This window comes from Macaca fascicularis, chromosome 7, assembly GCF_037993035.2.
Source record: "Macaca fascicularis isolate 582-1 chromosome 7, T2T-MFA8v1.1".
Lineage (NCBI taxonomy): Eukaryota > Metazoa > Chordata > Mammalia > Primates > Cercopithecidae > Macaca > Macaca fascicularis.
The window spans coordinates 75,359,867-75,386,024 of NC_088381.1; the positions used below are offsets into that span (position 1 = coordinate 75,359,867).

General features: G+C 51.3%; 1 protein-coding gene and 2 long non-coding RNA genes across 16 annotated transcripts in view; 1 reads left to right on the top strand and 2 right to left on the bottom strand.

Moving 5' to 3' along the window:
- Window positions 1-4,400, top strand: part of BLM (BLM RecQ like helicase) — a 107,335-nt gene extending 102,935 nt beyond the window's left edge. For all 13 annotated transcript variants that reach the window (XR_012415393.1, XR_012415391.1, XR_012415392.1 and 10 more), the window contains one exon: window positions 4,044-4,400. Coding sequence is in view for 7 of the 13 variants with exons in the window: in XM_015453405.4 (XP_015308891.3) it covers window positions 4,044-4,221 (178 nt within the window). In the remaining 6 variants the exon portion in view is untranslated. The remainder of the gene's footprint in view (window positions 1-4,043) is intronic.
- Window positions 3,231-4,549, bottom strand: LOC141407243 (uncharacterized). The gene is made up of 3 exons (XR_012415397.1): window positions 3,896-4,549; window positions 3,580-3,743; window positions 3,231-3,429 (listed from the first exon to the last, which is right to left on the bottom strand). It is a non-coding gene; the product is annotated as an uncharacterized lncRNA (long non-coding RNA).
- Window positions 4,550-4,589: 40 nt separating this feature from the next.
- On the bottom strand, window positions 4,590-16,406 carry LOC123574686 (uncharacterized). 2 transcript variants are annotated; one of them, XR_012415396.1, is made up of 4 exons: window positions 16,298-16,406; window positions 14,926-15,151; window positions 10,803-11,072; window positions 4,590-6,061 (listed from the first exon to the last, which is right to left on the bottom strand). It is a non-coding gene; the product is annotated as an uncharacterized lncRNA (long non-coding RNA). The 2 variants fall into 2 exon arrangements; XR_012415395.1 differs by lacking the exon at window positions 14,926-15,151.
- Window positions 16,407-26,158: the final 9,752 nt, after the last annotated feature.

The window sequence follows — 26,158 nt, forward strand, 5'->3', positions numbered from 1 at the left end:
ATATAGGGAACAAGAGAAGAAAGGACAAAAATGTAACAGCTCTGCCTTGCTTTGAAGTATTTATTAAAATAAGCCATTATTAAATATTGCCTCCCCAGTTAATAGAGTGACAATTAAGGTTTGATCCAAAGCAAAAATATTTGCTTCAAGAAACAACAAAAAATATTTGCTTCAGATGTTTAAAACATCTACTGACTAACAGTTATGACTGAAGTTTTCTTTCTTTCTTTTTGTTTTTTTATTCGGGGGCAAAGTCCGGCTCTGTTGCCCAGGCTAGAGTGCAGTGGCGCAATCTCAGCTCACTGCAACCTCTGCCTCCTGTACTCAAGTGATCCTCCCACCTCAGCCTCCTGAGTAGCTGGGACTCCAGGTGTATACCATCACTCCTGGCTAATTTTTGTATTTTTTGTACAGATGGGGTTTCCCCATGTTGCCCAGGCGGGTCTCAAACTCCTGAGCTCAAGCGATCAGCCCATGTTGGTCTCGCCAAAGTGCTGCATTACAGACGTGAGCCCCCACACTCGGCCTGACTAATGCTTCTTGTTTGCAAAGATGTCTTCCATATTGATCTTCCCTTAGATATTTGTTTGCTTGTTTGGAATGATGGCTCTTCTTAAGAGACTTTTCCACCTAAATTCCTATAAATCATACACCAGCTGAATAAATAACAAAGGGTTTTGTGTCCTCGTGACTTTTACGATTCTGTCAGTACTTGCTCTGCTGCTTTTATTGCTGCAGAACCCCATGGATCTCCACCTTGAGGCCGTGCACACTCCCTGCCTTTCATTAACGCCTGGGAGAATCGACCTCCCAGCCTTTGCAGGGGTAGCGAGAAGAAGCCACAACAGAGAAACCAAAAGTTCAGTCAAGCCAGGCCTCTTTAGGGTTGCATAAATGGCTTCTGTCTTCCCCTTCCCACGTTTGCCTGGGCCGCTCGTCTGGGACATGTCTGTCCTGGGTGCTTTCTGCACACCAGGGGAACAACAAAGATAGCACGGTCTGATCTGTGTGATGATCTTGGCAGTGTCCTTCTTTCTAAATAATTGCATTGTTTCCGACAGCCCCTTTTTGGTTTTCTGCCAGGGCACCCTCTGCCTTCTGGCAAGTAGGTAAGGCCTGGCAGGAGGGAGACCATTCCATCAGTCTTGAGAACGTGACCCCAAAGTAACTGCATATTGTAACAGAATTGCTTGCAGAAAAAAGAAACCAAAAAAAAGTCCACAGTCAACTTTGCAAGCTGTTGTGTTTTCTTTTGCAGTTTTTCTACCTCTTGTCCTTCTGGGTAATAAAAAACAAAAATTGAGTGGGGGAAGAGAAAGGGAGGCAGACATTACCAAATTGTCATTTTCTTGTTAAGTCCATAAACAAACATCTTGTATGTGCTAATTCTCCTGCCAGAGTACTGAAATTAAAGGCATTAGAAAACGTTAGTTTAATTTTGTGGCTTTGAGTGCGCAAGCGATCAGTAAATGTTCTTAAGTGAAGACATTTTCTTATTTCCATCATTTATTCCTCCGCTTTGGGAAATACTCATTTCCTCCATAACACAGAGCCAGAGACCTTAAAAGGCATCTGGCTCAACACCCTGGGTTTTTGAAGAGGAAGCTGAGGCCTGGCCTGGGGAGGGCTTATCGGAGGCCAACCCTGCCTAGTATCAATTTCAAAGATAGAAGCGGACACTGGCCTGCCCACACCTGCCCGGAGCACGTCCACTTCTGCATGTTGCCTGTGGAGACTCCTAAAAAACACACATGGTCTCCCATCTCATTTTTATGTATTAGAACAAAGCAAACCATATTCCAGTGTTCAGTGCTATTGGCTCCCTTATTTAATTTTCACAACTTTTGTTTGTAAGAGTGAAGCACTTTGCAGCATCACCTGGAACCTAAACTGATAAGAAGCAGTAAAGCTCACACTCGTGCAAAAGCCAGTACCAATTTCCATGCTTGTTTTCAGTGAGCCTGGGTGTTTAAGATGGGATTATTTGTTGTTGTTGTTGTTGTTGTTGTTGTTGTTACAGAGTTTCACTCTTGTCACCCAGGCTGGAGTGCAGTGGCACTGTCTCAGCTCACTGCAACATCTGCCTCCCGGGTTCAAGCTATTCTCCTGCCTCAGCCTCCCAAGTAGCTGGGGTTACAGGTGCATGCCACCATGCTGGGCTAATTTTTATTTTTATTTTTATTTTTATTTGTTTTTTTTTTTTTTGAGACAGAGTCTCACTCTGTTGCCCAGGCTAGAGTGCAGTGGCCGGATCTCAGCTCACTGCAAGCTCCGCCTCCCAGGTTTACGCCATTCTCCTGCCTCAGCCCCAGCTAGCTTTTTTTTTTGTATTTTTTAGTAGAGACGGGGTTTCACTGTGTTAGCCAGGATGGTCTCGATCTCCTGACCTCGTGATCCGCCCATCTCGGTCTCCCAAAGTGCTGGGATTACAAGCTTGAGCCACTGTGCCCGGCCTAATTTTTGTATTTTTAGGTGGGGTTTCACCATGTTGGCCAGGCTGGTCTCAAACTCCTGACCTCAGGTGATCCACCCACCTCAGCCTCCCAAAGTGCTGGGATGACGGGCGTGAGCCACTGTGTCTGGCCAAGATGGGATTCTTTTTTAAGCCCTACCAGCTAAAGCCAGTGTGCTGTGTGACTTTGTGTTACCTTTGGAGCAGCCTCTTTGTGCTCCACTCTCCTTTCCACCAACCCAGTCTGCTCCCTGGATTGAGAGTCCCTGTGCAGTGAAAGAATAAATGTGGCTCTCTGCCAGCAGCCTCACCTCCCCACCCTACCCTCAGAGTTTTACATCTTCAGTACAACATACAATGAACCAGTTGTGTTCTGGGCTCTCTGAGTGGGAGTAAATAGATGGCCCAGGTGAAATGGAGGCTGCTGTTGGCAGATTCATTCTGTAAATCAACATAAACAGCAGGTTTTCGCTCCGGGCTTAATTTCTCAGCAGGAAATCAGCATAGGGAAACTTCAGGCTGCATCTCTGCCGGTTTAGCAGATCTTTGCCAGTTCTGCAGGAAAATTGCCCTGGAGCCAGAGTTGAAGTCATGGAGCTCCCCCAGAACGTCATTACCCACAGGCTGTGGCCCTATACCCTCAATTCAGACGGGAGGCTGCTTGCATGCCCTGGTGCCATGGAATTAATGTTGGGCCTGACATCAGCCTGGTTAAAAGCAGCAGGAAAGGCTTCTGTGGGTACTGCTGCCCACAGTCATCACTGTAAACATGCCGGCCTCATGGTTTTGTTTTTTATTTCATTTAGGGGTGGGAAGGGAGCTGTTATCTTAAGGTCTGCAAGGAAAGTGAGATGCTGGAAGGACTTTGGAATCGGCTGTGGCGGCTTCTTCCTTGGCTTTAGAAGGCAGCGAGTGGGAGGGCGAGCGGGCAGATCTCCGGGTGTAGGCAGGTGAGCCAGGGAGCTGCAGATGCGGCCCTGACAGAGACAGGCCACACCCTTGGATAAGGCAGCTCAGCCTCCCCAGGAAGCTGCATCTGCAGCCCTCCTGGGGCTTCCTGGGGCTGGCCAGGAAGACGCCCAGCTCTGCCAGTCCTGGCCACCCAGCTCCACGCCACATGTGCTCACCCCACAGCTGCCTTGCTCTGGACTGTACAAATCCAGTCGTTCCGGGGTGCCTGTCAGCAGGGAGCTGAGGCCCTGCAGCAAGGTGTTTCACTTCCTTTATTTGGTCAGAATGGATGAGGGCATGTGAACCTCAGCTCCTCTTGTTGTAGGGCTCTGGTTGTAGGCTGCCGAAGGTGTGGGTGGAGAGAGGGGCGGTGGGTTGGTCACAAGTCAGAAAATCAAGAAACAGTCCTTCACATTTCAGAAGGACAAATCCAGGACAAATTTATATGAAGGGCAGTGGTCCTTTATTCCTTAAGTAGTAAAGGAAACTTACCTTACCTAGGGGCTTCATAGGCAGAAAATGCACAAGGACATATTAGGCCCAGGAAAGTCGTAGTGTAGCTCTGTGCAGGTTGAGAGGAAGATGGTCATTCACTTTTGGTTCCATTTAACATTTTGATTTTTTCTTTGTCACATTTCAGGGGGTCTGCCACATGTAGAAAGATATCTTCCAAAACGAAATCCTCCAGCATCATTGGATCCAGTTCAGCCTCACATACTTCTCAAGTGACATCAGGAGCCAATAGAAAATTGGGGATTATGGCTCCACCAAAGCCTATAAATAGGCCATTTCTTAAGCCTTCGTATGCATTCTCATAACAACCGAATCTCAATGTACATAGACCCTCCTTCTTGTTTGTCAGCATCTGACCATCTGTGACTATAAAGCTGTTATTCTTCTTATACCATTTGAAATTTTTACTCGTCTCTATTAATATTTAAATAAATGCTGGGGGTGATAGTTCTTTTTAAAATAAACATTTTCTTTTGAATAAGCATGTTTTGCTGCCGCTGCAAGTGTTGTGGCCGTTGTTTCTCAGAACGTCTGAGGCAGCAGCTGAATCATCTCAGTGCAAGAGATTCTGAGCATAACACGAAACCCAGAAGCCAAAGGAAGAGCCACATGTGGGCCCTTGTGAAACTAAAGCTTTTTGTATGAGACAACACAAACAAAATTAAAAGACAAATGACGGGGAAAAGAGGAGAAAATATATTACAAAGGATTAGTATCCATCATATACCAAATACCTGTGAACCAGTCAGAAACATCCCAGTGGGCAGGTGAACCAAGGATGTGAACAGGCTAGTCTCAGAAGAAGAAATACACATGCCCACGGCTGGGTGCCGTGGCTCACGCCTGTGATCCCAGCACTTTGGGAGGCCAAGGCAGATGGATCATGAGGTCAGGAGTTCGAGACTAGCCTGACCAACATGGTGAAACCCCGTCTCTATTAAAAATACAAAAATTAGCCAGGTGTGGTGTACAGGCACGACTGTAGTCCCAGCTACTCGGGAGGCTGAGGCAGGAGAATCACTTGAACCCGGGAGGCAGAGATTGCAGTGAGCCAAGATCATGCCGTTGCAGTCCAGCCTGGGCAACAGAGTGAGACTCCGTCCCAAAAAAAAAAAAAAGAAGGAAAGAAATACACATGCTCTGCAAATACGTGAAAATGGTCAATCTCCCTGAATACAAATATGATAAAACCACGTGAGTTCATTCTTTTGCCTACAAATTTACACTGGATAATATCCCAGTATTTGGGGTCAGCGAGAAAGGTTGGCAGGTTGTTTGGGTGGCGTGTGTGGCAGTTCCTCTAGTCCTTTGGTATTGTGGTGGCCTCGCTTTTCAGGATGCTCCATAATGGGCTGATTGGCCCCAGCATCCTAGGTAGGATTTTGGCCTCTCTTGCCTCAACTCCAGTGGCCTTGTTTTTGCAGACATGGGTTTCTCAGCTCTAGGTCACCTTTGGGTCCCACACAGCGAGGAAGTGGCATAAGTCGTGAAACACACACCTCGGCCTGCCCCTTGTGTGGTGTTACCTGTGACCTCACTTAGGAGGGTATAGCTGGGAAGACCCTGCCTGTGCCAAAGCCAAAGGTGTGAAGAAGGGGTTGATTGGAAGCCATGTGGCCTCCACCTGGTGACTCAATCCTGAGAGGGACCCTGCACCCACCCTGAGGACCCACCCTTGTGGTAGCACACCAACTTCCTGCCTCCTGGGCTGTCTGTGAGCCCCAACTGCGGCCTGTGGGCTTTTAGCTCCTCATTTAATGGGGTTGACTGGCCAGGTGACTTTGCTGAGGGCTGAGCACCATTAGCACGAATGCCTTCCGGATCTGACATTTTCAGAGGCCATCCTTCTGGCCAGAAGAACCTTCTCTGGGGATGAGGAGTGGAAAGGAGACAAAGTAGCCAGAAGTTGAGGCACCTGGGGTAATGTCCACAGCATGAGGCCACCTTGGAGAGTTGCTGATCCAGCCAGCGCATCTGGCAGGAGGCATGTCCGTTCCACCTGCTGCAGCAGCTCTGCCCTTGTTGGTGGGGATGGACCCCAGCACAGACAGGTCACTGCTGGGCTCTGACCTCATCCACTCGTTCCTTCTGGAGATGGAGCTTATCCCTCAGGGTCGCAGGCTGTGCCTCCAGGGGCTCCCAGGGCTGTGGGGGAACAGATGAAAATAACATGTGCAGGGCCTGAAGGTGGAGAGCAGAGGCCATGTGGGGCCCACACTACCTACAGCCCTTCCCCATGTCCTGGGAAGATGACAGGGTGGCTCGCCCCTGCCTCCCAGCAAGGAACCTGAGGCTTAGAGACCTCTGATTTGCCTAAGCTCAAATGACAACAAGTGGCAGAGCCAGGCCCCACACCCAACTCTTGAAAACATTCTGGGTTGGAACAGGCTCTGCTCAGTTTCTCAGGACCCGGGAACAGGCACAGAAAATGCAAGCAGCCTCCTTCCTCCAGCTCATCTTCCAGCCCTCCCAGACCCCCAGGGAAGGCTCTGCATTCGCCCAGCGTAACCCCAGGAGGGCAGAAGCAGGCAAACTTTCTCTGAACCGATGCCAAGGCCTTGAAGCCAAAGACAGGTCCACGGTGACAGCAAAGCTTCTCTGGGCTGGGCCCTGCTGGTGCCCCTCCATGGGCACAAATTGCCACCACCTGGGATAGGAGAGGGCACAAGTCCACCAGGGAGTGCCAGCCTGGGACCCATCACGGGCCCATCCTTCCCTAGGTACAGGAAGGCCCGACTCTCCCACACTCACTTGTCACCCTTCTGGAGGGCACAGGCAGGACTGGAATCTGGCTCTGCAGCTGCACATATGCCCTGCTGAGGCCCTCACACTGCAGAACGCTGGCCGGCAGGCCCTTGCTCACCTCCAGGGACAGAACCAACCACTCTCAGAGGAAAAGAACAAGCATGGAGAGCCCCCCACCCCACCGGCACTGTGCCAAGGGCTGTTTCGGGAACTCAGGTAATTCACTTCTTCCATCCCTCCCGCAGCCCTGGGAGGCAGGCACATGATGTTGGCCTTTTTTATGCAGAAACCAGAATTCAGAGAGGTTATGTAACTTGCCCAAATCCACGCAGCTAGGAAGTGGTAGTAAGTAGGGTAATACACATCTCGATGTGCCCTGAAGAGTCCCAGTTTACATCCGTTGTCCCTGTGTGATAATTAACACAGCTCACTTTCATTCTCAGAAGTGCTCCAGTTCAGACAAGTTCAGTGGCATCAAGAATCTAAGCTCTTTTCCTCAACTATCCAACCTCCTCTCCCAACCCCACTTTCCAGCCAGAGCCTCAGGGGCCACCTGCTGTCACCTGTTCGAAACTCCTGGCCTCTGCTGCAGGCTCCAGGCACAGAGGCTGCACAATTATCAGCCAGCATCGCTCAGCTGCGGCTTTTCTCCAGAAGAGGAAGCGGAGGCTGTGGTCCAGGCCCTCTCGTTCTTCTTGAGAAACTGCTGCTTCTCCCACTCCTGCAGCCGTCTGGAACTGCTCTGAGGCCCCGAGACCCACCCTGTCCTTTGGAGGCTCCCAGAGTCCCAGCCCGGCTCTTTCTGTGGCTCAGAGCTGCTGCCTGGGTGGGGAGCAGCAGGCAGCAGCTGTCAACCTCCCCCAGCCTGGGACCCCCTGCTGGCAGAGGCCTCTGGGCAGAGACATGGCTGATGGGTCTTCTGTAGCAGCTGGAGTGAAATCCCCAGTGGCTCCAGCAGCCACTTCTCCCTCAGTGCAGCTGCCACAGCCCCGTGTGGCCTCAAAGCCAGGGCTCAGAGAAGCCAGCTGGTGGGCACACCCAGGGGACCCGAGCCTGGCCCAGAGCCTGCTAGGTGCTCCAGTTCATGAGTGCAGCAACCACTAGTAAGCAGGGGCTCAACTCTGCAGCTGTGCAGGGCAGACCCAGGACTTTGGGGACAAGCCCCTCGGCCTGCAGAAGGCTCCTGCTTTCCAAAATGCACTCACGCTGCTGTTCCTCCCACCCCGGAAAGGCTCCTTGGCTGGCCCACGCTCCCTGTTGGCAGGAGAGGAAGGAGGAAGGGAGAAAACCCTCCCTGGTTGGGGTGGGCTGTGGACCCTCCCCCACACGGTCACCACTGGGAAGAAGGACAGGACAAGGTAGACAGAAGCCAGAAGTAGAGTCCAGAAAGCCCCAGTCACGGCGAGGCGTCCCAGAACAGGTCTGAGGCTGGTCCCTGCAGCTAACCAAGGTGAAGGTTGGGGTTCTGGCATCATCACAGCTCAACTGTGTGGTTCCACGGCCCCCAGAGGGTTCGGGGAACCCTGAGATGGTGCCGGATGGCACTCTGATGGTGTCTAGGCTCGGGTCTATTCAGGATGTGGGAATTCACTCCAGAGAGCCTGTCTGTCCCCATGGGTCCCACACACAGGGCCTGCCACACACACAGGCCACAGGCGTCTGCCTGTCCCGGCCCCATCACTCAATCCCTGCCAGGAGCCACAAGGCCCCATGAAGGTCAGGCCCTGGCATTATGCCTGGGCCAGGAGTGGAGCAGAGAGCTCAGGTCCCTGCTTCCTGCAGGGAAGACTCTCCTCAGTGGGATAGAACCTGGAGCAGGGACCCTTAGGGTAGGAGGTGGCAATGGTGTCCCGGGAACCTTACTCTGCTGACGCGGAGTAAGGGTCTGAAGAGCCACCACTAGCAGACCTGAAACCCCCGCCTGGAAGGAAGGACATCAGAGACACTGAGAGACACTGGGACTTCTGCCCAGAGCCCTGCTTGGGCTCAGAAAGGGATGGCCCCCTCCACTGTGGCCCCCACAGCTGTGGGAGCATTGAGACGTTGTGACGGGGACGCAGTTAACCCTGCTAACCCCAGAGATGAACTCAGCAGTTAGCACCAGGGAGATCGGAGGTCTGCCCATGCCAGGCCCACCACAGACACCCCATCTGCAAGGCTGGATGTTAATATGAGGACAGAGACCTGTGCAGCCATCGTCACCACAGGTCCCTTGCACCCAAATGAGAGCCAGTCTGGAGTGGGAGGGACCCGGCCCCTTCCTCAGCCACCGAGTGCCCTTGGCAAGTTCTGTGGCCTCTCTGAGTCCCAGTGTCTCATCTGCACCATAAACATGCCACTTGGTCCTGACCTCCAGGGCTGCTGTGGCATCCTTTTGGTCAGATATTCCACAAACATTTCTTGGCCAGAGCAGCGCTCCAGGCATGGTTCAGCCTTCAACCAGGGCACAGACAGGGAGTGAAGCGCCCCAGGGAGAGGAGAGAGCAGTGTTGTAGTATGCGGGGGTGGGGGTGAAGACCCCAGGGCACCTGGGCCAGTGGGAGTGGGGGAGGGTGCCCAGGGGGCTGAAGCAGCCAAGTGACCTCCAGGCTGACCATCCCAGTGTCCAGCCACCCTCGCTGAAGCCACCCTGTGCTCTCCTTTGTGGTCCCCTCCTCACCTAGGAAGAGCAGAAAGGACACAGCGCCCACCGGCGGGACCCCCTTCCTGAGCAGAAAGCGCCCTGTGCCAGCCTGGCCACCACCTCACTGTGAGGACGTGCGCAGCCTGGGCTGGGCCACCTGCCTGTATGAGCTCCAGCCCAGCAAGTGGGCACAATGGGGGTGACCCCAGCACACCTGCCAGGACCCCTGCCCCATAGGGCCTGCCACTCTCTCCACAGGCCTCAGCTTAGGGTCTGTACCTTTGTCCCACATCTGGGTTCCAGCCCCAGGGACTTGGCACACAGCAGGTGCCTAAAAACAGCTTGTTGGATGGATAGATGAGCGGATGGGTGGGTGAGTGGGCGCAGGGGCGCTGTGAAGACATCTGTCTCACTGCCTTCTCATGGGAGGATAAGATACAAGGAGGAGACGGGGCCTCAGGCCGGCAGGGCCTTAAAATCCTGCAGCCCCCCGGCCAGCACCAGGCCAGTGGGAACGGTGGCCCAGGTCACCGAAGGCTCCCTTGTTACTTCTGCTGGCTTCATCTGGATAAGTAGAAGCTGCTTTCCAGCTGGCTTCAGTTTTCACTTAGATTTTCTTCTTTTTTTTTTTTTTTTTTGAGGCGGAGTCTCGCTCTGTCACCCAGGCTGGAGTGCAGTGGCGCCATCTGGGCTCACTGCAAGCTCCGCCTCCCAGGTTCACACCATTCTCCTGCCTCAGCCTCCGGAGTAGCTGGGACTACAGACACCCGCTACCATGTCTGGCTAATTTTTTTTGTATTTTTTTTTTTTTTAGTAGAGATGGGTTCACTGTGTTAGCCAGGATGGTCTCGATCTCCTGACCTCAGGTGATCCGCCTGCCTCGGCCTCCCAAAATGCTGGGATTGCAGACATAAGTCACTATGCCCGGTCTAGGTTTTTTTTTCTCTTCTGTTTTTTATTTTTATTGTTGTTGTTGTTATTGTTTGAGACAGAGTCTTGCTCTGTTACCCAGGCTGGAGTGCGATGGCGCGATCTCGGCTTACTGCAACCTCCGCCTCCTGGGTTCAAGCAATTCTCCTGTCTCAGCCTCCCGAGTAGCTGGGATTACAGGTGCCCGCCGCCACACCCAGCTAATTTTTTGTATTTTTAGTAGGGATGGGTTTTCACCATGTTGGACAGGCTGGTCTTGAACTCCTGACCTCAGGTGATCCACCCACCTCGGCCTCCCAAAGTGCTGGGATTACAGGCATGAGCCCCCGTGCCTGGCCTAGGTTTCCTTTTGCTTGTGTACTAATGTTTTTGGCCAGTTGGCGTCTTATTTGTGCTGAAAGAGCAAGCCAGTTTCTTCACTTTGAGCTGCATTGTCTATCATGTGAAGATTTTCATAACCACAGTGTGTGCTTCTAGCTCTCTTTCCTATCCTGCGCTTCCAGAGTTTACTTGTGTGTGAGGAAGGCTTTTGTGGGGACCAAGGTGCATGGAGCAGTTGGGAGGTAAAACTTTGTCACTGGGTCCTACCTGTGCAGAACTTCAGTCCCAGCTGAGAAAGCAAGGGCCAGGGCAGTAATTCTCAAACTTGTGTTAGCCTCGGTCACCTGGAGGGCTGGTTGTGGCACGGCTTCCAATGCAGCAAGTCTGGGGTGCACCCCAGGGGTGAGCATTTCCACCTGGCCTCCTGGTGGTCCCGACGCTGCCAGCCCCAGGTGAATACAAACCGCAGCTGCTGGGAATTTTAGCTCTGAGGTCTTGGGCAAGGGATTCTCCTCTCCTTCATCCTTGGTTTCCCATCTGCAAGAGTGAGGGAGTAGGGTGCAGTGGCTCACACCTGTAATCCCAGCACTTTGGGAGGCCACGGTGGGAGGATCACCTGAGCCTAGGAGTCCGACACCAGCCTGGGCAACATAGCAAGACCCCCGTCTCTACAAAAAAATTAAAAAATTAGCCCGGCTGGTGGTGTGCTCCTGTAGTCACAGCTATTCAGGAAGCTGAGGCAGGAGGATCTCTTGAGCCTGGGAAGTTGAGACTGCTGTGAGCCGTGAGCCATGACCATACCACTGTACGTCAGCCTGGGCAACATAGTGAGACCCTTTCTCAAAAAAAAAAAAAAATGTGAGGGCATCAGACTCCATGATGGCTGTCACCTCCATCCTCAAGTTGGACAGGCCTGTTGGGGTGGGCTGGGGATCCGTGGGCGGGACGGTGTTTGAGAATGTGGAAGTGGAACAGCCTTGCACGGGAGCCATTTTCAGGAAAGGGCCTCATGACAAAGCCAGGGTTCTAAGCCCCTTCCCACACCAAAGGGCCTCTTAGAGAGAGACTCGGAACTTAAAGGGAGACTCAGCAACCAGGAAGCAAGAAGCAAAAGCACCACTCCCAGCAGGCATTTTGCAGTATACGAGAGGCAAAGGAAACCTCCTTTAAAACTCTGGAAACAAGCGTAAACTGACATTTCCCAGGCCCTGCCAGCCTGGGAGTCAAATGAGGTCACGTTACCACCCAAATCTGTCTGAGAACAGAGTCCTGTCTCCCTGCCGGGCCAGGCAAATGCCACTTCAAGATACAGTCTGTTGAGAACTCCTAGATGGGGACCTTAGACTCCAACATGTGATGAAGGCTTTCTAGAAAAATTCAATTGCAGGGTTTGCTCAGAGCCCGCTCTTCTTGCCTGGGCCCCAGCAGGATCCAATGGCCTCAGCGGGAAATAGACTCAAGTCCCAGAACAGGATGGGGGACACTCAACCAATTTCTTTTTTTTTTTTTTTTTTTTTTTTTTGAGACGGAGTCTGGCTCTGTCGTCCAGGCTGGAGTGCTGTGGCCAGATCTCAGCTCACTGCAAGCTCCACCTCCCGGGTTTACGCCATTCTCCTGCCTCAGCCTCCCGAGTAGCTGGGACTACAGGCGCCCGCCACCTCGCCCGGCTAGTTTTTGTATTTTTTAGTAGAGACGGGGTTTCACCATGTTAGCCAGGATGGTCTCGATCTCCTGACCTCATGATTCGCCCGTCTCGGCCTCCCAAAGTGCTGGGATTAGAGGCTTGAGCCACCGCGCCCGGCCCAATTTCTTTTCTATTCTTTTTTTGTTCTATTCTATTCTATTCTATTCTATTCTATTTTTTCTTTTTTTTTTTTTTTTTTTTTTTTTTGAGACAGGGTCTCACTCTGTCACCCAGGCTGGAGTGCAATGGCATGATCTCGGCTCACTGCAACCTCTGCCTCCTGGGTTCAAGCGATTCTTGTACCTCAGCCTCCCAAGTAGCTGGGACCACAGGTGCCAGCCACCACGCCCAAATACAAAAAATACAAAATAATTTTTGTATTTTTAGTAGCGACAGAGTTTCACCATGTTGGCCAGGCTGGTCTTGAACTCCTCACCTCAGGTGATCTTCCTGCCTCAGCATCCCAAAGTGCTGGGATTATAAGCATGAGCCATCATGCTGGGCTTCCAATTTCTTTTTTTTTTTTTTTTTTTTTTTTTGAGACAGAGTCTCGCTCTGTCGCCCAGGCTGGAGTGCAGTGGCCGGATCTCAGCTCACTACAAGCTCCGCCTCCCGGGTTTACGCCATTCTCCTGCCTCAGCCTCCCGAGTAGCTCAGACTACAGGTGCCCGCCACCTTGCCCGGCTCGTTTTTTGTATTTTTTAGTAGAGACGGGGTTTCACCAGGTTAGCCAGGATGGTCTCGATCTCCTGACCTCGTGATCCGCCCGTCTCGGCCTCCCAAAGTGCTGGAATTACAGGCTTGAGCCACCGCGCCCGGCCTGGGCCTCCAATTTCTTAGACTATCGAATGGCCCCAGAGTCAGATTGCTTGGGGTCAAAGGCCACTTTCACCACCTGCTGTGTGACCTTGAGCCCTTGAGCAAGTTATTTAACTTCTCTGTGCCTCAGGGAGCTCATAACAGCACTATACTGTAGGGTCGTGCCAGATCTGTCCCATAGACCCTGGGAAATTAATGAAATGAGTACTCAGACACAGGTACGCAGTGTAAGAGCAGCTAGGTGACTGCCTGGCTCTAGTGGCTAGAGAGCAGCCCTAAGAAGCTGGAACTGCTTGCTTTTATTCAGTGAAGGCACAATACGGAAAACCTGGAGCCAATGCGACCTGCAGGTAATTAACAATTATTGTGGCCAGGTGTGGTGGCTCACGCCTGTAATCCCAGCACTTTGGGAGGCCAAGGCAGGTGGATCACAAGGTCAGGAGTTCAAGACCAGCCTGGCCAAGATGGTGAAACCCTGTCTCTACCAAAAGTACAAAAATTAGCCAGGAGTGGTGGCAGGCCCCTGTAATCCCAGCTACTCGTGAGGACGAGGCAGAAGAATTGCTTGAATCCCGGGGTGGCAGAGGTTGCAGTGAGCTGAGATAGTGACACTGCACTTTAGCCTGGGTGACAGAGTGAGACTCTATCTCAAAAAAAAAAAAAAAAAAAAATTATTGTTCCCCTTTCGGAGAACCTCACACGTGCATGATCAAAGGTCAGTGCCTAGTCAACATAAGTAAACAAGCCTTTTAAGATAAATTTCCCCACACTTCCTTGTACCTACTCCTTGCCCTTTGCCTCAGGGTTATAGAACAGCTGCCTTCAGCTACTCTTCCCCGGGGCTCTACAAAACCTTCTGACCTTTCAGATGGTTTGCATCCTTTCCCTATAGTTTTTCCCACCACTCTAATCCCCTACAGGGTCGACTGAGGGATTATGAGGACTAACAGGATAATGCCTGCTCAGCCCATAACAGAGTGCCTGGCTCTCAGTGAAGGTTATTGTAGCGTAATATGTAGACCCACACTGTATGTACTCGTTGCTTGCTGCATCTATTTGTGCAGAAGTTGATTGGTGGATAAACAGGACATCATTTTCACTCAATGGGGCTCAGCCAATCTCAACCTAATCCTTTTATGGAATCAGTCTCCAAAAAAGAAGCCTCCTTCAGGCATGGCTACACCCAGCTATCCAAACATAATGTAAGCATCCACATTTTGGAGCTCTGGAAATTGCAGAACAGGCAGACAGCACCCCATAATATAGGTCTCAATCCAAGCTCTAGGAACACCTGGAAAATCCTGAAATAGGTGTCAGAGGGTATTTAAATCCCTCAAGGGCATGTATTATTCTTGTGTGTCTTTGCAGATTTCTGGGAAAGGGACCACAATTTTTCTCAGGTTGTCAAAGGAGCCAGCAACCCCCAAAAGGTGTGAGATTCTGCCTCAGGAAAGCTGATGCAGGCCTCAGCAGGTGCCCTGAACAGCACAGACACTCCCAGGGACACCCTGGGCATCCCAAGGCATCAAAACCCCAGGGCAAAGATGGGAGTGGCTCACTCCGCATCTCCTTTGCTGAGAGCCAAGCCCTCTCCAAAGCCAGGAGAAAACAACAAAATCGGACGGCAGCGCACACTCAGAAGTGTGAACCCCTGGCGAGCAAGCATCATTCCAGTTAGCCGCGATGACAGGCTGCCTGTGACTTAGGACACAGAGTGGCTCTGTGTTATCACAAACAGCAAGGGGTTCAGGAGGCAGTAGGTCTGCAGGGGACAGGACACAGGACATGGGACCTGTGTGCAGCCCACAGGGCAGTTCAGACCAAACGGCCAGAGGCGGCACCACGGCTGCCCCGAGCCCTTGGCCTCTCTGAGCTTCTCTCTCTCACCTGAGAAATGGGATTCCAGGGAAAATGGGTAGCAGTCACCTAGCCCACCTTCCCCCACGGTTGCTGTGAAGAGCCCAGAAGCCATGGATATGGGCGACTCATTTGAGGTCAGCTTCAGAAGCAGCGGGCGCTGGGTAGCCACATTGACACCCCGCACCAGCGCTTCCTCCTGGGGGCTCCTGGGTCCAAGGGGGTGGTGACAGTCCCTGCCACAGGGATGCAGAGTCTGCAATGTACAAACATGCTTTGTGCACATTGGGAGCCTGGCAAGCTGTAGCCCTTGTCATGATTCACGCTCCCTGGGGACACTTGGGGGCTGCTGTGGGCACCCCCCCACACCCCACTTTTGGTCAGGGCTGTGCCAGCAGAAGGCTGGGGCTGGACAATACAGGGGAAGTTGGGGCCGGGTGGGAGGTGGGAAAGGAGGAAGGGGGGAAATTTAGCAAGGAAAGAGCAGAAATGTCCCAGACAGAAATTAAATTGCAGTTCTGTGGTGAACAGTGAGAGTCCTTTTTCCCATATCCTCACCGAAAAATTCCAATACAATCTTTGCCACCTTGTGTCATAGATCTATTTTGAGCTCCCTCGCGGTTCCTGAGCTCCTATGCTTAGTGTGCGCCGGGCTCTGCCTTCTGGGTTCAAGTGATTATTATTATTATTTGAGATGGAGTCTCGCTCTGTCTGTCGCCCCAGGCTGGAGTGCAGTGGCATGATATCAGCTCACTACAACCTCTGCCTCTCGGGTTCAAGTGATTCTCCTGCCTCAGCCTCCCAAGTGGCTGGGATTACAGGTGCACGACATCATGCCTGGCTAATTTTTGTATTTTTAGTAGACGTGGGGTTTCACCATGTTGGCCAGGCTGGTCTTGTACTCCTGGCCTCGAATAATCCACCCAACTAGGCCTCCCAAAGTGCTGGGATTACAGGTGTGAGCCACCATGCCTAGCCTGCGATTCTTGTACCTCAGCTCAGCTCTTCACATGAATTCATCCTCACAACCATAGGGGGTTGGGGAGGTCCAATAATTTTTCCCTTTTCACAGCCAAAGCAGCTGAATCACCAAGGCCATGAAACAAGTAAAGGAGGATCTGCCTGGCATTCACCAGGCTGGTCCCGCCAGGTCACTGCAAAGTGGGGCAAGATGAGAACAGGGCCAGGGACTGATGACACCCAAGGCACCCCAGCAGGACATCCTGGCCCAACTGCCCTCCGGGGTCCCGGCCCAGGGTCCCGGTCAGAGGGCCAAGCTTTGCTACTAGTCATGGCCCAAGTAGCCTGTAGCTTCTTCCCCAGATGGATGTGGGATCCTCCCAGGAAGACCTGACCCAACCTAATCCCAGCCTCCCCACCTTTTCTGATGCTGTTTCCTTACCTGGACCTCTCCACCCACTGCTCGGCTCACGCTCACACTGGGCTCAGCTCTGCTTGGACACGGCTGCCCTGACAGTGCGTGGCAGGGACGAGGGGAGGCGGGGGATCACTGCTCCTGGGAGGGCTGGGATTGGCAGTGAGCTCTTGGTCTGGCCACCCTCCCTCCATGAGGTTCAAGACCAAAGTTCCCGTGGGAAGGCCACAACCATTTCTTCTGTGAGGCCCGGAAATGGGAATGGGTTCCTCATACTAAAGACAAAGACCTTCCTGGCCAGGTGCAGTGGTTCACGCCTATAATCCCAGCACTGACCTCACTAGAGGTCAGGAGTTCAAGACCACCCTGGCCAACATGGTGAGGTGAAACCCTATCTCTACTAAAAACACAAAATTAGCCAGGTGTGGTGGTATGTGCCTGTAGTCCCAGCTACTAGAGAGGCTGAGGCACGCGAATTGCTTGAACCCAGGAGGCGGAGGTTGCAGCGAACCGAGATCATGCCACTGCACTCTAGCCTGAGAGACAGAGTGAAACTCTGTGTCAAAAAAAAATTAAAAAAAAAAAAATTTAAGACCTTCCTGCTTCCTGAAGTGGGCCATCCTGATCCCAGCCCCCAGATCTGGAGTCAGCATTTCCAATTCTTCAAACCTGCCTGTTGCTGACGTGCTGGGTGACCTTGGGCAAGTCACTTCACCTCTCTGTGCCTCAAAGGCCTCACCAATAGAATGATCCTCATTGGAAGCTGATAATCAAATCCGCCCACCCACGTGGACATTCCAGGACTGTTCAATTTCAGTGCCATGTGGACTTACATAAGCAGGGCTACATTTCTTTAATTTGAGTAAAATGCAAATGTTCCTGGCGGATGAGTCAGCACTTAACCCCAAGCCTGCTCAGTCGCGTCACTTGGGCGGGAGTGAGAGGTCCCACCCAGACCCACAGACCTCTGCTCTTGGGGTGGACAGGCCCTGGAGATTTGCATTTTGCAGAGACTGCTGAGGAGGCGAGTTCAGACTTTAGAAGGCAGGATGAGGGGAGAACACAGACGCTCCCACCCCAATACCTGACCACATGCGCAACAATGACAAATTTTTGGGAAAAGAGTGAGCCAACAGGACGAGGTGGGTGGATTACCTAAGGTCAGGAGTCGGAGACCATCCTGGCAAACATGGTGAAACCCCATCTCTACTAAAAATACAAAAATGAGCTGGCTGTGATGGTTCACTTGTGGTCCCAGCTACTCAGGAGGCTCCGGCAGGAGAACTGCTTGCACCCAGGAGATGGAGGTTGCAGTGAGCCGAGATCTTGCCACTGCACTCCAGCCTGGGTGACAGAGTGAGAAGGGGCCTCCAGGGCTGTCGTGTTCAGCTGCTGGGGTGAGGAGTAGGGCAGAAGGGGCTGGGCACAGGGTGTTTAGGGGATGACAGGGCAGAGAAGACCTGTGGCCCCCAACAGGGTGGCCTCAGTCGGGGGGACTTTCCCACCCACCTCTACACACTCAGGCTACCCAACTGAAAATGATGCAGCCTCAAAACTGCCCTTCTGTGGGGAAGACAGGCAGGTTCCTGTAACAGAACAAGTAAAACGTCAGGAGTTAGCTAACCGAGCAAGATGAAAAAAGCTTGCAAGGCCACCCTACATGCAAGTGCCAGGAAAGGGAAGGAAATTGCACGGGGCACAGCTGAAAGCCAGCAGAGCCAAGGACATGAGCGGCTTTCCTGGAACTGATAGCTTCGCGTTAGACAAGAGTGAATGAGAATATGAACCAGGTATAAAAAGCACGAGCCGGGTGCAGTGGTGTGCGCCTGTCAACCCTACCTGCTAGGGGGCCAGGAGGGAGCATCACTTGAGCCCAGGGATTTGAGACCAGCCTGGGCAACCTTGTGAAGCCCCATTTCTTTAAAAAAAAAAATTGTTGAACGAAAAGAGCACAAAGAAGAGATGACAGGCCAGGCACCGTGGCTCATGCCTATAATCACAACACTTCGGGAGGCCAAGGCAAGCAGATCACCTGAGGCCAGGAGTTCGAGACCAGCCTGGCCAACATGGTGAAACCCTGTTTCTACTAAAAATACAAAAATTAGCCCGGTGTGGTGGGGGGCGCCTGTAATCCCAGCTACTCGGGAGGCTGAGGCAGGAGAATCGCTTGAATCTGGGAGGCAGGTATTGCAGTGAGCTAAGATTGCACCACTGTACTCTGGCCTAGGTGACAGAGCGAGATTCTGTCTCAAAAAAAAAGAAAAAAAAAAAAGGAGAGATGACCAAAAAAACATTATCAGGAAATGCAAAGAAACTGCAGAGGGGAGGAAACACATTAACCAAAACAGGACCATGACACATCTAAAAACAGTTAGAACATAGCACATGCATCTGAAAAGCAAGGGAATAGTGTGGGAGAGAAACTTGAAATAATTGCAATGAATTTAGAGAATAAGAACAAATAAATTAAAACAATTAGAGAGACAATGGTCATTATGGGTCCCAGACCTTCCAATCTCAGGGTGACTGGACTCCCTGAAGTAGATTATCCAACAACTAAAACAGAAGGCTATCTAGAGAAAGCCTTTCTGAAATGAAGAACCAAGTCTACAGACTGTGAGGGACGACTGTAGGGAAGCAAATTCAGAATGACCAACATTGGAACATACTGGCTGAGTTACTGAACTTTTTTCTTTTTTTTTTTTTGAGACAGAGTTTTGCTCTTGTTGCCTAGGCTGGAGTGCAATGGCATAATATCGCCTTACCACAACCTCTGCCTTCCAGGTTCAAGCGATTCTCCTGCCTCAGCCTCCCAAGTAGCTAGGATTACAGGCATGTGCCACCACGCCCGGCTATTTTTGTATTTTTAATAGAGACAGGGTTTCTCCATGTTGGTCAGGCTGGTCTCGAACTCCCAACCTCAGGTAATCAGCCTGCCTTAGCCTCCCAAAGTGCTAGGATTACAGGCATGAGCCACTGTGCCTGGCCGAGTTACTGAACTTTAAGGATAAAGAAAAAAACTCTTCAGGCACCCGGACAAAATGTCGTGAAAGAATGGAATGGAAGGCCGGGCGTGGTGGCTTAAGCCTGTAATCCCAGCACTTTGGGAGGCTGAGGTGGGCAGATCACTTGAGGTCAGGAGTTCAAGACCAGCCTGACCAACAAGGAGAAACCCCCTCTCTACTAAAAATGCAAAATTAGCCGGTGTGGTGGCACAGGCCTGTAATCCTAGCTACTGGGGAGGCTGAGGCAGGAGAATCGCTTGAACCCGGGAGGCAAGGTTGCTGTGAGTGGAGATCACGCCATTGCACTCCAGCCTGGGTAAGAAAAGCAAAACTTGGCCGGGCGCGGTGGCTCACGCCTGTAATCCCAGCACTTTGGGAGGCCGAGGCGGGCGGATCACAAGGTCAGGAGATCGAGACCACGGTGAAACCCCGTCTCTACTAAAAATACAAAAAATTAGCCGGGTGCGGTGGCGGGCGCCTATAGTCCCAGCTACTCGGGAGGCTGAGGCAGGAGAATGGCCTGAACCCAGGAGACGGAGCTTGCAGTGAGCCGAGATCGTGCCACTGCACTCCAGCCTGGGGGACAGAGCGAGACTCTGTCTCAAAAAAAAAAAAAAAAAAAGAAAAGCAAAACTCCATCTCAAAAATAAATAAATAAATACAAATACAAATACAAAAATTAGCCAGGTGTGGTGGTGCATGCCTGTAATCCCAGCTACTTGGGAGGTTGAGGCAGGAGAATCACTTGAACCCGGGAGGCAGAGGTTGCAGTGAGCCAAGATCACACCACTGCACTCCAGGCTGGGCAACAAGAGCAAAACTCTGTTTAAAAAAAAAAAAGAATGGAGGCCGGGCACGGTGGCTCACGCCTGTAATCCCAGCACTTTGGGAGGCCGAGGCGGGCGGATCACGAGGTCAGGAGATCGAGACCATCCTGGCTAACACGGTGAAACCCCGTCTCTATTAAAAATACAAAAAAAAGTTAGCCGGGCGTAGCGGTGGGCGCCTGTAGTCCCAGCTGCTCGGGAGGCTGAGGCAGGAGAATGGCGTGAACCCGGGAGGCGGAGCTTGCAGTGAGCTGAGATCCGGCCACTGCACTCCAGCCTGGGGGACAAAGCAAGACTCCGTCTCAAAAAAAAAAAAAAAAAAAAAAAAGAATGGAATGGAATCTATTTCAATTTCAATATAAGGCTAAATGCTGATAGCCAGGCATAGTGGCTCACGCCAGTAATTCCAGCATTTTGGGAGGCCAAGGCAGGTGGATCACTTGAGCTCAGGAGTTCGAGACCAGCCTGGACAACATGGTGAAACTCTGTGTACAAAAATACAAAAATTAGCCAGGCATGATGGCCAGTGCCTGTAATCTCAACTACTCAGGTGGCTGAGTCAGGAGAATCACTTGAACCTGGGAGGCAGAAGTTGCAGTGAGCCAAGATCACACCACTGCACTCCAGCCTGAGCGACACAGCAAGACTACATCTCAAAAAAAAAAAAGACGACCAGGCGTGGTGGCTCACGCCTATAATCCCAGCACTTTGGGAGGCTGAGGTGGGTGGATTACTGGAGGTCAGGAGTTCAAGACCAGCCTGGTCAAAATGATGACACCCTGTCTCTACTAAAAATACAAAATTAGCTGGGGGTGGTGGTGTGCGCCTGTAATCTCAGCTACTTGGGAGGCTAAAGCAAGAGAACTGCTTGAACCTGGGAGGCAGAGGTTGCAGGCAGAAAGAGCGAAACTCCATTTCAAAAAAAAAAAAAAAAAGAGAGAGACTAAATACTGGGAGAATCACGGTTGTAAAGTAAAAGTGTTACAAACCTTGACAAAATCCGGCGCAGTGGTTCACACATGTAATCCTAGCACTTTGGGAGGCTGAGGCAGGCGGATCACCTCAGGTCAGGAGTTCGAGACCAGACTGAACCCAGGAGGCAGAGGTTGCAGTGACCTGACATCATGCCACTGCACTCCAGCCTGGGTGACAGAGCTAGACTCTGTCTCAAAAATAAATAAATAAAATAATAAATAAATAAATAAACCTTGACAAAGTAAAAATATCGGCATCAAAATCAGAGCTGGGGTGGGCAAGAGGAAGAAGGAGGATGTTTGAGGGGAGCGGTCCCCTCTTTTATCCCAAGAAATGACTGATTCTGCTCAAAGTGAAACATCTGGGTTTTCCCCCCAAGACTCCAATGTCTTAATGAATTTCGTAATCTTTTTTGTTAACCATGAGAAATTCATTATGAAGTAATAGCTCTTGTGGAAAGTAAATATTTTAAGATTCAGCAATTTTTCTGGGTTTTCTTTTTTTTCCTTTTTTTTTTTTTTTTTTTCCAGATACAGTGTCTCACTCTGTTGCCCAGGCTGGAGTGCAGTGGCACGATCATGGCTCACTGCAGCTCTGAACTTCTGGGCTTAAGTGATCCTTCCACCTCAGCCTCCTGGGTAGCTAGGATTACAGGCGGCACATGTTCCGACACCCAGCTAGTTTTTAAAATATTTTTGTAGAGACAGGGGTCTCGCTATGTTGCCCAGGCTGGTCTCAAACTCCTGGGATCCTCTTACCTTGTCCTCCCAAAGAGCTGGGATTACAGGTGTGAGCCACAGCCCCTGATTTTTTTTTTTTTTTTCTGTTAAACTCAAGTAAAACAGAATATATTTAGTTTAAAATAGAACTGGTACAGTGAAATCTCATCTTCTAAAATTGTTTGGACTTACCTTTCTCTGAACTGCAGGGGCAGAAGGGGGGTGATCTCTTTCCTTCCCATGTAAAGGGTCATGACCGGCACCCCTATAACAAAAAACAAGTTAACAAGAGAAAAGAATAGCAGGCTTATTACATGCACATGAGACATACAATATGTGAACTCTAAGAGGCGTCAAAAGGTTGAAGAGAGGAAAATGGAGAAATGAATGGCTCAGTGCTCAGACAGTGGTTAGCAAATGATTCTCTGGGAGCTGAATGGGACAAGTTATGTGAAGGAGAGGGCGGAACTGCACAGGAACAAAACTTGGGTTTGTTCATTTGTTTGTTTTGAGACAGAGTTTCGCTCTTGTTGCCCAGGCTGGAGTGCAATGGCGTGATCTCGGCTCACTGCAACCTCTGCCTCCCAGTTTCAAGCAATTATCTTGCCTCAGCCTCCCAAGTAGCTGGAACTACAGGCACGCGCCACCATGCCTGGCTAATTTTTTGTATTTTTAGTAGAGACGGGGTTTCACCATGTTGGCCAGGCTGGTCTCAAACTACTGAGCTCAGGTGATTCACTCGCCTCGGCCTCCCAAAGTGCTGTGATTACAGGCATGAGCCACCGTGCCCAGCCCAGACAACCACAATTCTTTTATTGTCGTTGTTTTTGAGATGGGAGTCTCCCTATGTTGCCGGGTCTGGTCTCAAACTCCTGGGCTCAAGTGATCCTTCAGCCTTAACCTCCTAAATAGCAGGGATTATAGGTGCATGCTGCTGTACCTGGTTTTGTAATTGTTTTGGAAAGAAGCTTTCTTTTTTTTTTTTTTTTTTTTTTTGAGACACTGGAGTGCAGTGACCGGATCTCAGCTCACTGCAAGCTCCGCCTCCCGGGTTTACGCCATTCTCCTGCCTCAGCCTCCCAAGTAGCTGGGACTACAAGCGCCCGCCACCTCGCCCGGCTAGTTTTTTTTTGTATTTTTTAGTAGAGATGGGGTTTCACCAGGTTAGCCAGGATGGTCTCGATCTCCTGACCTCGTGATCCACCCGCCTCGGCCTCCCAAAGTGCTGGGATTACAGGCTTGAGCCACCGCGCCCGGCCGGAAAGAAGCTTTCTTGGTCAGATAAGGATTCCAGGAAGAGTCCCTCCCTCCTGTCGGGGGTAGGGAGGGTGGGAGGGTACAAGACAAGGTTAGGCAGCTTCACCCGCCTCTCAGCATGTCAGAGCACCAGTCTTGGGTATCACTTTCTGAGTCCCAGCCTTCCTATCCCTCTTCATTTCTCCAAACTTCTCTGTGTAGATGGCATTCCCCAAGGTTAACACGAATAATGGGCTATAGTAAGCATGTACTGAGCACCAGAGGTTTTAGGTGCAGCAGAGAATAGAGCAGATGAAACCCCTGCCTTCATGAAGATGTCATTCTTTTTTTTTTTTTTTTTTTTTTTTTTTTTTTTTTTTTTTTTTGGTAGAGACAGGGTTTCACCATGTTGGCCAGGCTGGTCTTGAACTCCTGACCTCAAGTGATCCACCCGCCTTGGCCTCCCAAAGTGCTGGGATTACAGGCATGAGCTACCACGCCCGGCCCCTCTTTTTTTTTTTTTTTTTTAGATGGAGTCTCACTCTGTCGCCTAGGCTGGAGTGTGGTGGCACGATCTCGGCTCACTGCAACCTCTGCCTCCTGGGTTCAAGCAATTCTCTGCCTCAGCCTCCCGAGTAGCTGGGATTACAGGCACCCGCCACCATGCCCGGCTAATTTTTGTATTTTTAGTAGAGATAGGGTTTCACCATCTTAGCCAGGCTGGTCTTGAACTCCTGACCTCGTGATCCACCCACCTCAGCCTCCCAAAGTGCTGGGATTACAGGTGTGAGCCACCACACCCAGCCCGAAGATATAATTCTAATGGGAGGAATTTGTTACTTCCTTCTTTGTACTTTTCTGTATTGTTCGTTTTGTTTGAGAGTTAGCATCTATCTTTTTTTTTTTTTTTTGAGACGGAGTCTCTGTCACCCAGGCTGGAGTGTGGTGGCACGATCTCAGCTCACTGCAATCTCCACCTCCCAGGTTCAAGCAATTCTCCTGCCTCAGGCTCCTGAGTAGCTGGGATTACAGACACACACCACCACGCCTGGCTAATTTTTTTTTTTTTTTTCGTACAGACAGGGTTTCACCATGTTGGCCAGGCTGGTTTCGATCTTCTGACCTCAAGTCATCCACCTGCCTCAGCCTCCCAAAGTGCTAGGATTATGGGCATGAGCCACCACACCCAGCCAGAATACATAATTTTTTTTTTTTTTTTTTCCTGAGATGGAGTCTTACTCTGTCGCCCTGGCTGGAGTGCAATGGTGTGATCTTGGCTCACTGTAACCTACGCCTCCTGGGTTCAAGCAGTTCTCCTGCCTCAGCCTCCCAAGTAGCTGAGATTACAGGCACGCGCCACCATGCCTGGCTAATTTTTGCATTTTTAGTAGAGACAGCATGCGCCACCACGCCTGGCCATATATCATTTTTATAAAAACAAAGGCCGGGGCCAGGCGTGGTGGCTCACGCCTGTAATCCCAGCACTTTGGGAGGCCGAGGTGGGCGGATCACAAGGTCAGGAGATCGAGACCATGGTGAAACCCCATCTCTACTAAAAATAGAAAAAATTAGCCGGGCGCAGTGGCGGGTGCCTGTAGTCCCAGCTACTCGGGAGGCTGAGGCCGGAGAATGGCGTGAACCCGGGAGTCAGAGCTTGCAGTGAGCCGAGATTGCGCCACTGCACTCCAGCCTGGGCGACAGAGCGAGACTCCGTCTCAAAAAAAAAAAACCAAAAAAAAAAACCAAAAAAAAAAAACAAAGGCCGGGCGCAATAACTCCTGCCTGTAATCCCAGCACTTTGGGAGGCCAAGGCAGGTGGATCACCTGAAGTCAGGAGTTCGAGACCAGCCTGACCAACATAGTGAAACCCTGTTTCTATTAAAAATACAAAAACTAGCCAGGCGTGGTGGTGGGTGCCTGTAATCCCAACTACTTGGGAGGCTGAGGCAGGAGAATTGCTTGAACCCGGGAGGTGGAGGTTGCAGTGAGCCGACATCATGCCATTGTACTCCAGCCCGGGCGATGGAGCAAGACTCCTTCTCAAAAAAAGAAAAGAAAAGAAAGAAAAGAAAACTATTTACCTTCACACACACACATAAACACACACATCCATGGAGGATGATTCTTCTGAACAGCTGGAGTTGAGAACCACTACATTTGAAGCTGGATGAGTCATTGACACTCTTGTGTAAACAGGGTTTTCAGGAAGACAGCGTGGGGACCCAGAGTCTCTGGAGGTCCCAGCTAAAGATAAGATTCCCTGCGGAGCAGCTGACCCTGGGAAGAGCTGCAAAGGGAAGTTGGTTCCCCTGGGTATTCAGCCCCTCTTGGAAGGAAGAACCATCCAGCTTGTCTCCTGAGGCCCTCTTGCCAGAGATGCTTGTCCCAGTCCTGATCCTAACTAAGCCCTTGCTTCATTGGCATTGGTGAGCCCCCCAAGCCCCATCCATTCCTCCCCCTCATCATCCACCTATCTCTTAAGTGGGGCCCCGACTCCTGCCCCGTCCACTGTGCCCTCACTCTGGCCATACAGGCCTGCCCACTGCCTGGCCTTTTTTTTTTTTGAGATGGAGTCTTGCTCTGTCACCCAGGCTGGAGTGCCAGTGGGACAATCTCTGCTCACTGCAACCTCCGCCTCCCAGGTTCAAGTGATTCTCCTACCTCAGCCTTCTGAGTAACTGGGACTATAGGTGTGCACCACCATGCCCGGCTAATTTTTGTATTTTTAATACAGATGGGGCTTCACCATGTTGGCCACGCTGGTCTTGAACTCCTGACCTCAAGTGATCTGCCGCCTTGGCCTCCCAGAGTACTGGGTTACAGGTGTGAGCCACCGCACCCAGCCAACCACTTCCTGGCTTTTGCAGGTGCTTTTTCCTCCACCAGAATCTCCTCCCTCCCCTGCTTCCCTCGCTCCCAGGCTTCCAGGCCTCCTTTTCTGGAAGGCTGCCCTGACAGGCCAGACCACCTGGCTCTGCCAAGGTCCAGTGACTCAGAGGCTCAGAGCCGGCAAAGCCTTGAGGCCTTGCACCAAGGAGGCAGGAAGGCACACAAGCCCCGCCCACTGGATGACCTTGGCCAAGTCCTTCGCCCTGGATGACTCTGTTTCCTCATCGGAAAAATAGG